This window comes from Manacus vitellinus, unplaced genomic scaffold, assembly GCF_001715985.3.
Source record: "Manacus vitellinus isolate BGI_N305 unplaced genomic scaffold, ASM171598v3 scaffold_7_pilon, whole genome shotgun sequence".
Classification (NCBI taxonomy): domain Eukaryota; kingdom Metazoa; phylum Chordata; class Aves; order Passeriformes; family Pipridae; genus Manacus; species Manacus vitellinus.
The window spans coordinates 7,338,574-7,354,728 of NW_021940813.1; the positions used below are offsets into that span (position 1 = coordinate 7,338,574).

General features: G+C 40.5%; 1 protein-coding gene across 11 annotated transcripts in view; it reads left to right on the forward strand.

The window, feature by feature from the left end:
* The window catches only part of DMD (dystrophin), a 991,087-nt gene that overhangs the window by 926,193 nt on the left and 48,739 nt on the right, over nt 1–16,155 (forward strand). For all 11 annotated transcript variants that reach the window (XM_018084043.3, XM_018084032.3, XM_018084034.3 and 8 more), the window contains 3 exons: nt 6,119–6,320; nt 9,692–9,777; nt 12,383–12,540. In XM_018084043.3, the coding sequence (XP_017939532.3) occupies nt 6,119–6,320; nt 9,692–9,777; nt 12,383–12,540 (446 nt within the window). The remainder of the gene's footprint in view (nt 1–6,118; nt 6,321–9,691; nt 9,778–12,382; nt 12,541–16,155) is intronic.

A 16,155-nucleotide genomic window follows, 5' to 3' on the forward strand; every position in this document is an offset into this window, starting at 1 on the left:
ACCACCCTCTGGGTAAAAAACCTTTTCGTAATATGCAACCTAAATCTCCCCTGACACAGCTTTATATTCCCTCAGGTTGTGTCACTAGTCACCAAAGAGAAGAGATCAGTGCCTGCCCCTCCTCCTCCCCTCACGAGGAAGTTGTAACTGTGATGAGGTCTCCCCTCAGTCTCCTCCAGGCTGAACAGACCAATTGTCTTCAGCCACTGCTCATACAGCTTCCCCTCCAGGCCCTTCATCATCTTCGTTGCCCTCCTTTGGATGCTCTCTAAGAGCTTAATATTGTGTTTGCCCAAAACTGCACACAATAGTCGAGGTGAGGCCGCACCAGTGCAGAGCAGAGCGGGACAATCGACTGGCTGGCGATGCTTTGCCTGATGCCCCCAGGACACAGTTGGCCCTTCTGGCTGCCAAGGTACTGCTGACTCATATTCAACCCCCAGGTCCCTTTCCATGACATTGCTCTCCAGCCTCTCATTTCCCCCTCTGTATGTACATCCAGGGTTGCCCCATCCCAGGTGCAGAATCCAGCACTTGCCCATGTTAAACATTATGCAGTTGGTTGATTGCCCAGCCCTCTAAATTGTCAAAGTCTCTCTGCAGGGCCTCCCTGCCTTCCTGGGAGTCAGTAGCTCCTCCCAATTTAGTGTCATCAACAAGTTTAGTATACCTTCAAGTCCTGCGTTGAAGTCGTTTATGAAGATGTTGAGGCGCACTGGCCCTGGATTGGAGCCCTGCAGAACCCCACTAGTGAAAGGGCGCCAGACTGATGTCACCCCATTCACTGTCACCCTCTGTGCTTGACCCGTGAGCCAATTGCTCACCCACCACATGATGTGTTTATCCAGCTGTGTACTGGACATTTTGTCTAGAAGGATATTGAGAGACAGTATCAAAAACTTTACTGAAATCCTAAAAGAGTACATCAACTGTTTTTTGCTTGGTCAGCTAGGTGAGTTGGCTTGTCCGAAAAGGAAATTAAATTTGTTAAGCAGGGCTTTCCCACATGAACCCATGCTAGCTGTGGCAGATGACTGTGTGTTGTCCTTCAGGTGTTTTTCAATATCTGCTTCCCACCATTAGATAATTCTGGACTCATCTTGACTTTTCTATTGGGTTTGTGTGGCCAGGTTTTGATAGCAGGGGTCTACAGGGATGATTTCTGTAAGAAGCTGCTAGAAACTTACCCTGTGTCTGACAGAGCCAATGCCAGCTGGCTACGAGATGCACCTGGGGCAGGCCGAGGTCAAGCCCATCAGGGATAGTGGTAGTGCCTCTGGGATAATGTAGTTGAGAAGGGTGGGGGAGAAAACTGCTGTACAACAGCAGGTGGGAAAGTGGAGTAAGGATATATGAGAGCAACAGCCCTGCAGATGCCAAGGTCAGTGGAGAAGGAGGGGGGAGGAGGTGCTCCAGGTGCCAGAGCTGAAATTCCCCTGCATCCTGTGAGGAAGACCATGGTGAGGCAGGCCATGGCCCTGCCAGCCATGGAGCTCCACAGTGGAGCAAATATCCACCTGCAGCCCATGGAAGTCCCCATGCCAGAGCAGGTGGGTTGCTGAAGGAGACTGTGACCCCCTGTGAAGCCCATGCTGGAGCAGGCTCCTGGCAGACCTCTGGACCCCTATAGAGAGCCCATGCTGGAGCAGGTTTGCTGGCAGCACTGGTGACCCCATGGAGGTGACCTGCACTGGGTAGTCTGGTCCTGAAGGACTGCATCCAGTGGGAGGGACCCATGCTGGAGCAGCTTGTGAAGAACTACAGCCTGTGGGAAGGACTCACATTAACTGTGGAGCAGTTAATGGAGGAATGTCTCCTGTGGGAGGAACCCCTCACTGGAGCAGGGGAAGAGTGTGAGGAATCCTCCCTCTGAGGGGGAAGCAGTGGCAGAAGCAACGTGATGAACTGACACAGCCCCCACTCCCTGTTCCCTTGCACCGCTGCAGGGGAGGAGGTAGAGAATTTGGCAGTGAAGTTGACCCTGGGAAGAAGGGAGGGGTTGGGGGATGTGTTTTAAGATGTAAGATTTATTTCTCATTATCCTGCTCTGATTTGCTTGGTAATGAATTCAGTTAATTCCCCCAAGTCAGGTCTGTTTTGCCTGTGATGGTAACTGGTGAGTGATATCTCCCTGTCCTTATCTCGACCCATGAGCCTTTCGGTGTATTTTCCCTCCCCTGTCCAGCTGAACAAGGGAGTAACAGAGCAGCTTTGGTGGGTATCTGGCATCCAGCCAGGGTCAGTCGACCTGCTACAACTTTGCCATGTGGAATTGTAATTATGCGCTGCAGTCAGTTCATCTCTTGAGGTTACACTTAGGTAAATTTTCAGAGAATTGATGCTTTCAGAGACATGCAGTGGTGCTGACACTGATTACTCTAGCACATTCTTCATACTTGTATCTAAGGAGAAGTATTTAAGGAATTTGGTTAGCAGCCTTTGTTCTTACAAATATTTTTGCCTGGAGACACCATCATTGTATTTGTGTATTCTATCATTTCAGTGTCGCTTGTGAACTAAGTTTAATTAGTTGAAAAAAAAAAACTCAACTCATTACAAAATACTTTTCCTGCATTTTGGCACTAGTAGAATTAGAGCACAGTGCTGGATTTCAGGGCTCCTACACCTACCCAAAACCAAAATCCCACTTGCAGTAGGTGCAGCTTTCAGCTCTCTTCATTTCAGTTTTAAAATTGCAGGATTTCATATATTCTTTTCTGCAAACTTCATAGAAAGCAGAGCAGTTTTGTCTCCTGAGGAGCACTCTAAAAATGTGTGCACGGTCGAAGGCCTGCAGAAATAAAGGTACAACCTATTTCTCAGTGGCAAGAATAGAAACATTTTTGCAAAAAACTATACTTAAACTTGAGTTCTTTTCAGTTCGGAAATCAGCCCAATGGACATTAAGACACGAGGATATTAAACCTAATGAAGAATATAGAAGATAGCAATTCTTAACAAATAATTGCTTATGTACTGTGTTACCTTAGAAGAATCTAGTGTATGACTCTTATCATCCCAACCTTTGAAATTATTGTGAGCGTGCCAGGTGTAACTTGCACCAGGGTTTTTTTAAATGTGTGTTTTCCTTTGATAATCACATCAAAGCATGATGACTTTCTTGTTTTGCTACTTTTAAAGATCTGATCTTCAAGTGCAAACCACATCACAACATTGTGATCTCAATAAAATGAGATGTATTCACAAACTTTTCTTGGAGATGCAGCAAAAGAAAGTATCCAAGAACTTCTGTTAGGGGTCTTTTTTCCTTTAATTTTGTACAGGCTAGATTAAACACATTTTTAATGTATCAGCCAACAGCAGCAGGTTAGAGAAGAGATGATTTGTGTTCTGGGAAGACCATTAATACTTTTTATCACCAGCCATATGTTGAGTTTTCTCTAAGTTCAGCTTGTGCCCTCCGCAGTGTACTTTCTTTGCCTGTTAATTGTCACTTCTGTCCTTCAGCTGGTTACTTATTCCAGATTGTCTTTTAGCCTTTTCCTGCAATCTGACCATGAGTTGGTGTCTAGTTACAAACATCTTAATGTTTTCTATATTGCCTTAGAGGCCAAAGAAGTATTTGTATAAAGGACTTAGACTTCAAAATAATCCAGAAGCCACTGCTCACACAAATTTTGGAGTCAGTTTTGGGATTTTAAATAGAAAAGAGTAAAAGAGTGGCAGATGACCAACAAAAAAGGCAAAGCATTAAGTGGTATGGTTTATTTCAATTAAGGCTTTTCAAATCAGTGACTGGCACCAAATATTCAACTCTTCGATACCTATCTGACTGTGGAGCTTGTCTTTTGAAAGTTGGTCATTCATGGGACCTCCATATTTGTTTTTAGGAAAGAAATACGTAGTTTCATCCTCTGGGAGAGGACCCCTCCACATTCCTTAAGTCTTGGTGGGAAAGATGCAGAGGGAGCTTAATGTGACCGAGGTCAGAACCTTCCTTTTTCCCATTAAAAGAGGTTCCCTAAAGCAGAGCGTAGTGGCAAGCACTTTCTGCTTGTTAGGAGATGATCATGTATTATTAACTTCAGGATAGGACAGGAGGTTGATGAAGAGTGGGCTGAAAGGCTTTTCAGAATATGCTGCTTATTAGTGGGAAAAGCTTTCACAAAGTGGAATGACCCATGTTTAGCAGTAGCTGCATATATAATTAAGCTGTCAGTCAGATGCCTGAGGGGTTCATTTAATTACCGTTGATTCGTAGTCTCAAAGGAACTGAGAGTTCAGTCTAAAGCTCAGAGTTATAGGTGTTGAGAGGGCTGTGCTCTGTTTTCGATTTGACTGATAAATTCTTAGAAGAAAAGTATCTTTCTGAGACTCTCAGGACTGGGTCTGATGCTTTTGTGGGATATAACAGTGACCTTAGAATAGCTAAACCTTGTATGCTACTGGATTAAACACAATATTCCAAAATACTTTCTTTTAATAAATATCTATATGCTAATGTGAAAAAAGCTAAAGTTCCGATAAACCCCTGCACAAAATCATAGATTCAAAGTTAAATTTCTTGGTTTAATAATAGGAATAGCATTCTGAGCTTTCCTTATTCAATCTAGTACTAGGTATGTCAGGCCCCAGAGGATGAAATTTTCAAAAGTGCTTAAGGGATTTAGTAGCAGAAGTAAGTCCCTATTGATTTCCAATGAAATGTATACTCCTGAAATTCTTTTGGCAATTATGAAATCTCAGCATACTGTCCATGCAGCATAACCAAGCAGCCCTGTGGGCAGCTCAGGTATTTCTCATCTCCCACTAGGCCATCAAAGGGGCAGTTTCATACTTGGTAAAATAGGATACTCAAGTGTGAATTTGGCAAATGTGCCCTTAAACAGGATCAAGTTCTAAAAAAATTCCTGTATGGTATTCTGAGTTTAGCCTCTGCAGATTATGGAGGTTTCTTGACATTAAGATGTTGCTTACTGGAACTCAAGGAGCACATTTTTATTCCAATGAGAGAAAAACTGGTCTTGCAGTTGGGTCAATTTATTTTCCAGTTTTGTGAAGAATTTCTCAGATGATTTTGGGCAGTTCATTTTGGACCAGATGCTGCTCCCTTGGGTCATGTTGAATCATGCTGCACTTTATGACTGCTCATGGTATGAGCAGGATTAACAGCATCTGGGCTTTTAACATCCCCATTGCTCACACTCTGGAAATTCACTGCAAGGAGTTGCAAAGGGTTTTCATGTGGCAGCAGGAAGACCTGTGTCAAGATCTCTCATTTTTCTGATTTCCTTTGTTCTTATTCCTGTTTTACTTTGTAAGGGGATCCCATAATTTTGTGTCCCCCTAAGTGTGATGCTCCTGGTGATGTTAGTATGCAGAGGTTAAGAGCTGTTTTGCCTAGGACATCCTAATTTCAAAACACAGCTGACTTAAATTGGAATAAAAACCAAGTTTTTAAATGTCTGTGACAAAAAACTCAGTTGTATGTTGACTAATATATTTAAATGTGTCTTACTCTGTAATATCATAAAGGTATTTATAACTGTAAATGCTCTTCAGAATTAAAAATTGATAAATTTAATTAGGAAATAATAAACCAGGCCATTTAATGTTTCTGGAACCTTCTTTTCCCTGTTCTCACTAGAGCAAAAATTAACAGAGAGGTTAATCACAGTTCAGTTGTTCTTTGTTTGTGTATTCCTTATGGAGTTTGGTTCAGTTAAGATCTCTGAACTTGTGTAAGAAATGGACAGCACATCTCAGTAAAGCTGATGACCTGTACTATGTCGAGAGCACACTTGGTGAATGCAGTAATCAAATATTAGCCTATCTGTAGGAACATAAAGCATGAAATATATAATTTTTACTTACATAGTAATTTATGTGTAATATTTCCATAGGATCAAAGATCCTGATAGGTACTTTACAGCTAAAAATGCAACATACACTCTGGTCTCTAAGGCCATAGCTGAATAAACAGTGCATTTGCAGGAGTCTTGAAACTAGTTTTGCATGTGACTTTCAGAGGACATAAAATGTCCTCTGGCCCAGCACGTAAGCCAAATAAAGTGTGCTATTTACTTTTTGGACGTGGGTAATGCAACCACTGTTTCTCTTCACTCTTTATTGTGATTTATTTTTTTTATTCTAACAGTGGATCTCCTGAGTCTGTCTGCTGCATGTGATGCCTTGGACCAGCACAACCTCAAACAAAATGACCAGCCGATGGATATCCTGCAGATCATTAACTGCCTGACCACCATTTACGATCGACTGGAACAAGAGCACAATAACCTGGTCACTGTTCCCCTTTGTGTGGACATGTGCCTCAACTGGCTGCTGAATGTCTACGACACGTACGTCTGGGTGCTCTGGACTGGGGGTGCTCGGGAGCTTTCCCAATAGCAGGAGTGGGGAAGGGGGGAAGGGGCAACGAGCTCCTCTGCCTCGTTATAACATGGATGGCTTGGAGCTGAAAAAGTTGAAGTGAAAGTTTAATAAACCTAATAAGCCTAATGGTTTAATGGCTACATTTAGCTGAATCAATAGAGCCCTTGCTTAGGCTTACAATCCTAGATTTATTAAGCCAAGCAGTGAGAGAGCTGGAAAACAGAACTTTTTAAGCAGATTCCTATGTTCAGACCAATATGTGTGTTCAAGCCAGTTCTGTGACTTCATGTCTTCAGTAGGTCATGGCTTTGTATGGCTTTTTAATTTATTTAGATAAAGAAATTTAAGAGAATTATCAAGAAACAACAGAATGGACATCATCATATAAATTCTTGTATGTGGCTGTACTTCTGGTGTTAAACCTTATCAAATATGTCAATTTTCTATACTTTTCTGTCATTCTCGTTCAAAGATGGAAAAGGCTTATCTTTAATCTAATGTGCTTACAACCCTTAGCAGTCAGGAGATTTGAGAAATACTTAATTCAAAATTCAATTTTAAAAATTGTACCTGTAAGTGTAAATACAACAGACTAAATGTACCTGAACAAAATTTATGGGTTTTCCTATTCAGTGGGTTAATGATGTTGCTCATAGTGCATAGGCAAATTCCAACACACGTTTGTAAGCTAATTTTAGAATAAGCCATTATATTTTTATTTAGTGAATTTAGTGGAAAAAATGTCATTGGGAGTCTATTATTTGCATTTTTAAGGTTTTTATCAGCCACCTTCAGCTCATCACTGTGGCAGAATAAACATTTACCTGTAGAAATGGAAGGACATGGAACAATTACTGTATTTCCATTGATATTTCCATTGATACTGAAGTGAAGTGGCATAATATCGTTATTCTATCCAGCACTGGATCTTCAGTGATCACCTGCAAAAAAAAAAAAAAAATACAGATTTGTACAGATACTGTTTTCCTGCAGGGTCACCTCCAATAAGCCAGTTGTTTGTGACATCCTCTGCAGCATCTGCAGTACCCTGTGAAGTGGATTACCCAGATTACATTATATTTCTTGTGGTGTACCAGTGCAGAATGGGGCTATATTCATTTAAGAGCCAGGTTTTATTTCTTTAATCTGCTTTGGCTTTCACAGAACTCTGATCCACTCCTGAGTTATCATCAACCGTAAATAACATATAAACGAAGACACCCAGTTTGTGAAAAACAAAAAAGATGTGCTAGGGATGTTAATCCATATCAACCACATCAGAAGCAGAGAGGGAACTAAAGGTCATTCCACAGGCTGCTCCGGTTTAGGTTTGCCATGTCCAGTCTGGTTTTCTTCACATTGCACTGTACTGCAAGTACAACATTAGAAATTATAATTGTCTGCCTCCAGGCAGTTCCCTGGGTGTGCTAGGGAGCTGCACATTGCAGGACACAATGAAACACAGAGGTGTTTTATGCATGAGGAAAGCTTGTAGCTATTTTACCTAAATTCGAGTTTGAATTACACTGGTAAGAGAGATGACCTTGGGGTTGCACGTGTTTAGTTTTCATTGTAAACTTAATAGGCAGAGATCAACCGAAGTGCTTAGCAGTACCGGAGACATTTAATTAAATGTACTGAATCTTTACTTTTCTTATAATTGAAAACTGTCATTTGTAAAGATATTAATCAAATTCACAGTCAATGACTGATCTAATTATGGGCACATCTCTGCAAATCCAGCTCGTTTCGAATTTGTTTTAATTGATCAGTCACTCATGCTCATTTGCAGTAGCATGCTAAATTATTGGTTTGACTTGGGAGGAGAGGAGAGTGAACTGAACAACTCATGATTCATACAAGTTTCAATTTAATATGCCTTGCAGAGAAATCATCATTCTACATTCTTCTCTTGTATAATTTGCATGAGCCTGGTATTCATCAGGAGGAGTTTCTCAGGGCACAGATTATAATTAATTTGGAAAAGATTTGAGGGAGAGGAGTAAGAGAAGTGGAGTGTAGAAAGCATAGGTAAACAAGTGCTTATTTGTGGTGGAAAACACAAGACTCTTTAGTAAAAGGTAGCAAATTCTAAATTTGGCTTTATCCGCCAGTTTGTGTCTGCACCTTTTGTAGGATTTGCAGGGGAGATGTGTGGCTAAATGAGCAGCACTGGCTCCACAACATTTTCATAGGATTAAAAAGACAACTTGCATCTTTGTGGAATGGTGCAGCCTGATGCATGACCACGGCATGCCTCTGTATGATTTATCTTACTCCCAATGGTGATCTGATTGGTGATGCTTCAAAGCTGTTAAGGCTCTGCTTCAAAAATGTTGGTTTTAGGCACTAGCTTCCTATTTTGTATATGTCTTCGTTTGCAATAGATGTTACAAATTTGAAATGCCATCAGAAATAAAAGTCTGAGGGGGGAAGCCAGCAACTGGAAGTAAATTGAGTTAAACCAGATGACTGAGAGAAGATGTGAAGGTTTGTCACTGCATTGCCTGCAGCTCAGAAGAGGATGTTCTCACAGTCACATTAAAAAGCAAAAGTAGTAGCATGGGCATGTTACAAGGCAGGAGTGAGTGTGAGGGGGAGGCTGACCAGAGGCAGCAGGGGGGACTGACTGGAGTGAGTGTTCCAGCCCATGGCACTGCACAGGACAGGTTTGAGCGCTGCGAGGAGGAGCTCAGAAACCACACCGTGGTGTTAATGGCATAACTGCCTTGCCATGCCTCCCTGCCTGCTAGGATTTCTAGGCAAGTCTCATCATTCACGTGAATGTCTTGCAAGTGTCTCTGTCGCTACACCCTGCTGGCAGAGGCTGCTTTTTGTGCTTGGCTCCCTGTTGCCTTTTCAACAAGTCAGGGCAGGGCTGACAGACAATAAGCAAAGACTTCCTAAAAGCAACTGCTACATCACATTTCTAGTGAAAGTGAAGCTGTATTGTCTTCAGCAAAGGGGCTGGTTTGCTGTTCTGTCAGGGACCTCATCTTCTCTGAGAATTGCTCAGCAGCAGTTCGTAGAGAAGCCTGTTCAAATAAGCATAGGGTAAAGGCTTTTCACTCATTTTTGCCCAAACAAAGGGGATAAGGAATTATTTCTGATAGAAATTGGTACAACAGTACAGTCCAGTTCAACTATACCTATGAAGCTACAACTATATTTTATATTTCGTTTCTGGCTTACCTAACAACCCAGCTTGTGCTCTGCAGCATGATTCTCTGTGGGACTTAATTTAGGAAGGCACACAGTACTGCTGTGAACTTGGTTACAGTAAACAAATTATGGTATGAATGGATCGTGTTATCAGCCAGTGTTTCTTTTCCATTAGGGGTCGAACAGGAAGGATCCGTGTCTTATCTTTCAAAACTGGTGTTGTATCCCTTTGTAAAGCACACCTGGAAGATAAATATAGATGTAAGTCAGTCTAATTGTTTTGGTTTTACCTTATGTTTATATTCTTGTTTTATTCCTCCTTTTATTTATTGCATAAACATTTAAATAGCATACAATAAGTAATAGTTTTAGATATTCTGGATGCAAAGTGTGTTAATTTGTTCCACCTTTTACTTTTAAGTTATCTATTTAGTATGATTTTAGGTAGTTTAGCACAGTGGTCTCCAAATATTTTTGATCCCACTCCTACCAGTAAAAAATTTTTGAACATGCACTTCCAATAGATGCATATCTATTTATAAATTATATACATGTACCAGTGTATTGATATATTGTCTGCATTATAGAGCATGCAGAAAATAAAGTACTAGAAGGAATGTGATAAAGATTAAATAAACACTATTTTGAAAATTTTAATTTTATCTATTTAATAGCACTAAAAAATATTTCCATACTGCAACCTAATGGATTGTTTTGAACACTCCCTGGGGCACAAGAACCCCTTTTTGGAGACCACTGGTTTGGTACACCTTCATACACAAAAATGCATGTCTACAGGACACTTTCATTACACTATTTTCAAATACATTAACTTTTTAAAATGCTTTTTCACATTGTGATCAGTCTTATTATGTACATTGTGTTTAAATATAGTTGCTACCATTAAATAAATACTAAAGGCATGCAAATTATGCATATTTTAATAGACGAAATACTAGAAAAAATTCCACTAGAAGTCTTATTCTTACCTGAATAATGAATCAGTTCATTAATGAGACTAGGATCCAAAAAAGAACTGATAAATGTAATTCTCAAGAGTAACTTTCTTATTAAATTAACTAGTATCACTCATTCATACATTTAAAAGTACTGCTAAAAACCGACCTTTAGGATTTGACCGAATGCCATAGCAGTTCTTCATCAATTGTTATCTTTCATTCTTTACTGATTAAAGCTGAAGAACTCTAAAGAGAAAAGAGACAGTACCAACAACAGAGTCTATGCATAACTATGTATAATTGGATCAGATTTTGGGGCAATCACAATGAATGTCACAGTTTAGATTTCTAGATGTTCTATGTGGGTGTTGTGAAAAAATATTCAGAAAATCTTTTAAGAAAATTACTCTGCACAGGTATTTTTCAAAATGGTATTTCATTGAGGATTGTCAAAGTTATAAAGGAAAACATTTATTCATATTTTAGATTCTCCTGCAGTGTGTATGCACGGTAATGCATAACCTGTGATGTGTCCTATAACCTTCTCGAGGTTATAGGACACTTAATGTTTTAATGATGGGGAAATCAAAAGCTGAATAGTTGTGGGAGAGGAAGGAATTGTGCCTGTCAGGCTGTGGTCTGACTTTGCCATCCATGCTGAGGTCGTAGTGCAGTTGTTGTTAATATGGCTGCAAGTATGCAATGAGTTGCAGCCCTTAAAATTTTTTCCCGCATTTGTGCAGCAGAGCAGAGTTAGTTGTGTTAGAGCACAAGTCTTCAGGCTTGCAGAGGTGATGGAAGGTTACATCCCAAAATGATTTATTATAAAACTAGACTTTGCGACAGTGAAATTCATGTAATTAAAATATAATCCTTTCTCTATCCATTTCTTTATACCTTTAGAAGAAAACAGGTGTCAAAGCAACACTAGGAAAGTTACCTTGAGTAGTGCTGAAACACCTTTATAATTGCATCCCTTGTGTTGCATGAAATATTAAGGTGGCTCCAAAAAAAGAGCATTATTTTATTCTAGTCTTCTTTTGCTCTTTTTTTTACTGTTTGAAAAGTAAGGAGAATTTATTCAGGCAATGTATTGTCAACAGAGATGTTACCAAATAAATATTTCAGTAAAAGCTAGCCTGGTTTTTCTTATTAATATAAATTCTATAACCTCCTCAATGTATACATAGTATAACTATTTCCCACCAAATTGAATTGATCTTATGAAGTGATAATAATTCTGTCCTGTAAGGATTTTTTTCCAGAATGCTGCAGTAACAGAACATAGCTTCAAGTGACATTTCACTTCAGAAGTTAAAAATTAATATCATATTAATATTCCTGATGGATGGCAGGTTCTGTTGTACTGTAATTTTTTTATTTTATTTTAGAAATTCTCTTGAATTAAAACATTATGATATATCAAAGTTAGGGAGCTCTTGTTTATCATTTCAACTCATCCAAAGGAGAAATGGATTCTCTGAGTTTTACATTGATTGCTAAGAATTGAAAAGGGTGCTTTATGTTGTATGAAATTATTTTACTGTTAAAAAATATTTTTAAAACATCTATGTTGTAGCTCAGAGATTGTTGTCTGATTAGTTGTGTTACAGAGTTACAGCTTCTATCATCCATAATGTCACAGGTACTGTCTTAGAATGGCCTTTCTTACCAGGTGCAATACAAGCCAGTAATACTGTTAGAAGTTATCACTAGATTGCATGTTTCATAGGAAAACAACAGTGTTTTTGGGAAGAGAAGCAGCCGAAACAAGGACATGTTTATGTTCATGTCCACCGAGGCTGTTGACTGCACCTGTGAGCCTTTGAAACGATGCAAGCTTCTGCGTTACTTTGGCACATTCTGGTAGTGATTCTTTACCTTTGGGGTCCTTTTCCTTCCTCCAGACCTGTTCAAGCAAGTGGCGAGCTCCACTGGCTTCTGTGACCAGCGCCGGCTGGGGCTGCTGCTGCACGACTCCATCCAGATCCCGCGGCAGCTGGGGGAAGTGGCCTCCTTCGGGGGCAGCAACATCGAGCCCAGCGTCAGAAGCTGCTTCCAGTTTGTAAGTTCATATTTTCTCACTGTGGATTTTCTGAACAGGATGGAAAATCTAGAAGGATTAGGGTACTGTGGTCGTTTATTGGTGGTGTTTGTCGGTGTATCAAGCCGTTCCTTTGACGAGGTGTATTTGAATTAGCTCAGACAGCAGATAATTGTTGTCAGGGCTTATATTGTAACTGAACCCTGCAAACAGTTTAAGTCTTTGTTACAGCAGCTCCTGGTTTTACAGTTTTCTATTTCCAGCAGTAGGTCACTGTTTATTGCTGCCATGTAGGTGAACAGCAGTGGCTAATCTAAATTTTGGGCATGTTCATACCAGTGACAGCCAGGTGCCCAGGGGAGCGATAGGCAACTGCCTGCAGTGCTGTCTAGGGGCGAGGAGTGCTCCATGAGCTCCTTCCACTCCTTGAATGGCTAATGCCAGTCTTCTGTAAAGAGTACTGAAAGAATTCCTGTCCTCTCTGTTAAGGAATGCACAGCAAACTGGAGGCTCTTTTTCAAACTTGTAAATTATTTAATCTGGGGAGGAAGAGAGTTATGGGAATTATTCATCCTTATCATAACTACCAGCAGAATGCACAAGATGAAGACAGCTGCTTAATGAAAAGGTAGAGGAGGGGAGGTAATGTATGGTCTGTGATTAACTCTAAATGCATCTTCTACATTACAATGGAAGAAAGCTCTTTTCCCGTCCCCTGACTGTTCCTGAGGGATTTTTTGTTTGGTTGGGGAAGGGGGGGATTGCTTGGTTTTTTGCCTGCTGCTCAAGTTTCATTATGTAGTAGTTTCAGTTCTGTAGTAAGCAAAACACAGCAAGTGTTTTCAATGAATATTAATGCTTGGAAGTAGACTGCTTACACACAGTGACTATGAAAAGAATCTAATTCTAAAATCATCACTAACTTCAGTTGTGATGGGATATTTGCTTTCTGTATTTTTTTAATTTCTTTTAACAGACTAATTCTACAGGATTCACATTTTCCTGTTTCCATCAGTCATGTCTTGACCTTTTATAATTCTAATATGTACTTGATGCCATTTCAAAATGAATGTTTTATAGGGCTGTGTCCTGGGTGGATAACCCATGCTCATAAACTATGTGTAGTAATAGAGCTGTGGCTTTCAAGCCTCGAGTTCCATATTGGGCTTTCAAGTGACACTAACACAAACTGATGCTGCAGCAAATTCATGGTCAAAAGTTTGTACAAATGACCTTCCTCAGAAATTAGGACTCACTGGATTCTACTTTTCCCCAAGTGAATGGCAACAGTGCTTAAGAACACTGTTGAAAAACTCAAGGAAAAGTGACCTCAGGATCTGGCAAAACTATGGCTTTTTGTGAAAGGTATCTGCTGTTCTGTGTGTTTATACTAGGAATAAAACAATAAACTCATAGTGATGGAAGATTCAAAGCCAGTTTTTATAAAGGAGGAAGAAGACCTTGGAATAAGGTCTTTCTTGTTTGTTTGAATAAAATGAGTTAGCAACACTGTCATCACAGATGAAGACATGCCAGCAGGCTGAACACTGTACTGCATCCATCTGCTGGCATTTCTAGAAGAAGCCCAAGCACAACTGGGCACAACCCTTGACCTGTTCATAGATCAGAACACTGGAAAACCCGAGGCTTCCTTCTCTTACCTGCGCTGAAAAATAGATTTTCTTCTTACCTGCAGTAAAAGGAACTTCATCCTCTCTTTTTCCTCTGGATGAAGCCTCCTTTTAACTCTCAAGAGTGGGAGGGTGGTTTCTGACCTGGGCTGCAGCAGAACAGAGGGTGTTCTAGGAGGGCCAGAGAGGGGGAGGGAGGCTCAACAGGGGAGGGGAAATACAAAAATAGGTGGGATGGAGTCCTAGGGAGAGGAGCACAAATCCAAGCATAGGGAGAGCCTAATGGAGGGGAGGGAGAAGGAATTAAGAAGGGCCACCCTTAGGGAATGATGGTAATAACAGTAGTAGGAATAATAGTGCTAAAGGAAACAGAGAGTGGGTAGAATGATGCATGAAAGAAAGGAGCCGCTGGGAATGGAGATGGGGGAAGAAATAAGAAGTTTCCAGGAGAAAGAGAGAAGGAAAACACAGAAACATCCTTTCAGTGTAGGATGGTAGGCAGCAGGATTCACAGGCTGGGGGGCAACAGAGAGGTGCTGGCGTGGGGAGAGGGATCAGCCCAGGAAATGGAGAGGCTGGAGAAGTTGGACAGCCAAGGAGTATCTTAGGGGGCTCCTGGTGGTCCTTTTACCAAAGTGAGATAATTAATTTTTAAAAAATATTGTGGGGGTTCATAGTTTACATTACTGCGTGGAAACTAAATTCAGTCTTTCTTTGTACACCCACGGTGAGGAATGTTTTTTCTTTAGGGGTGTTTTTTTTCTTTCCTTTTTTTTTTTTTTGATTCTTTCTAGTGATGATAAGCCAACAATAAATTGCAGTTATGTCAGAGTCTGCAACAACCATATGCCTCAGAAATGGCTCTCCCAGCTCCCTTAGGTTAGGTGCCCTGGCAACGGCCTTGTCTGTCTTCACAACAGCAGAAAAAAAGGGGATGTTTACTGTTCCCAGCGATAACAGGGGAAATCTCTCCTGCTTTTCGAAGTGTAAGTCCTTGGGAATGAGGCTTGGGGAGGGAGGAGCCCAGCCTTGCTGTTGGCAGTAGCCTGCCCACTGCTTCTCCTGAGAATTGGGTCCCCTTATCCTGGGGCTGCTGCTGCTGTCCTGCTGCTTCTCACTCCCTCAGCACTGACTTGTGCTTTCCACAGTTTTCTTCATTTACAGAAAGGTGCTGGTAATAATTGTTGGGAGGAGGAGGATATCATGGGGCTCGTCTTTCACGTTTGGGGCAGAGGGTTGTAATTTCTGCTTTGAGATTTTAAAGAAAAAAATATTTTTAACTGAGAGCAAAGAGCTTAATCCAGTGACCACTTGAAGACTGTATAGGTCTGCTTAAGCTCAGAATGCATCAAAGCAATTTGTAGATCTATGAAAAATTGAGTGAATTCAGTATTACTGCAGTGTGAAAGGACTTTCCTTTTAGTTCTGTGATGGGTATGTTTTTTAAGTAAACAGGATAGGGAAATGATATGGACTGAAGGACGCATACACAGTATTTTAATCACAGTGGAAAACTATTAATATGCTTTCCTCATATAGTGTAAACAGGACCTAGGAATTCACATCACTGCCTTGGATGAGTTACTGTGACATTGGGACTTTTAAGAAATGTGATGTGATAGCAGAGTGCAGCTCAGATGAAAATGTCCCTTGCCATTTCTCAATAAAATATTGGATAGTTGGTTCTCGGTTATAAGGTACTTTAAGTGTTCTTTCTTTCAAGGATGAACTTGAATTAGAGTACTTGATGTTAAAAACTAGTACAGATGAAGCTAAGGAGTAGTAAAATATGTGCAGTTCATTCATATATGTATTTTAAACCTTGTTTCATTTCACTTTGACAAAGCAAAGTATTTTAATGTTCTGTGTTGTATAGTCTGCATTCCTAGATTTGTACTTGATCAATGGTAAGGCAAGATCAGCCTCGTTTCTAAAACCACTTAACTGTGTCCAAATCCAGTGTATCTATGCAGACAAATAAAAGCTAAAATAAGGCTGTTAGTCC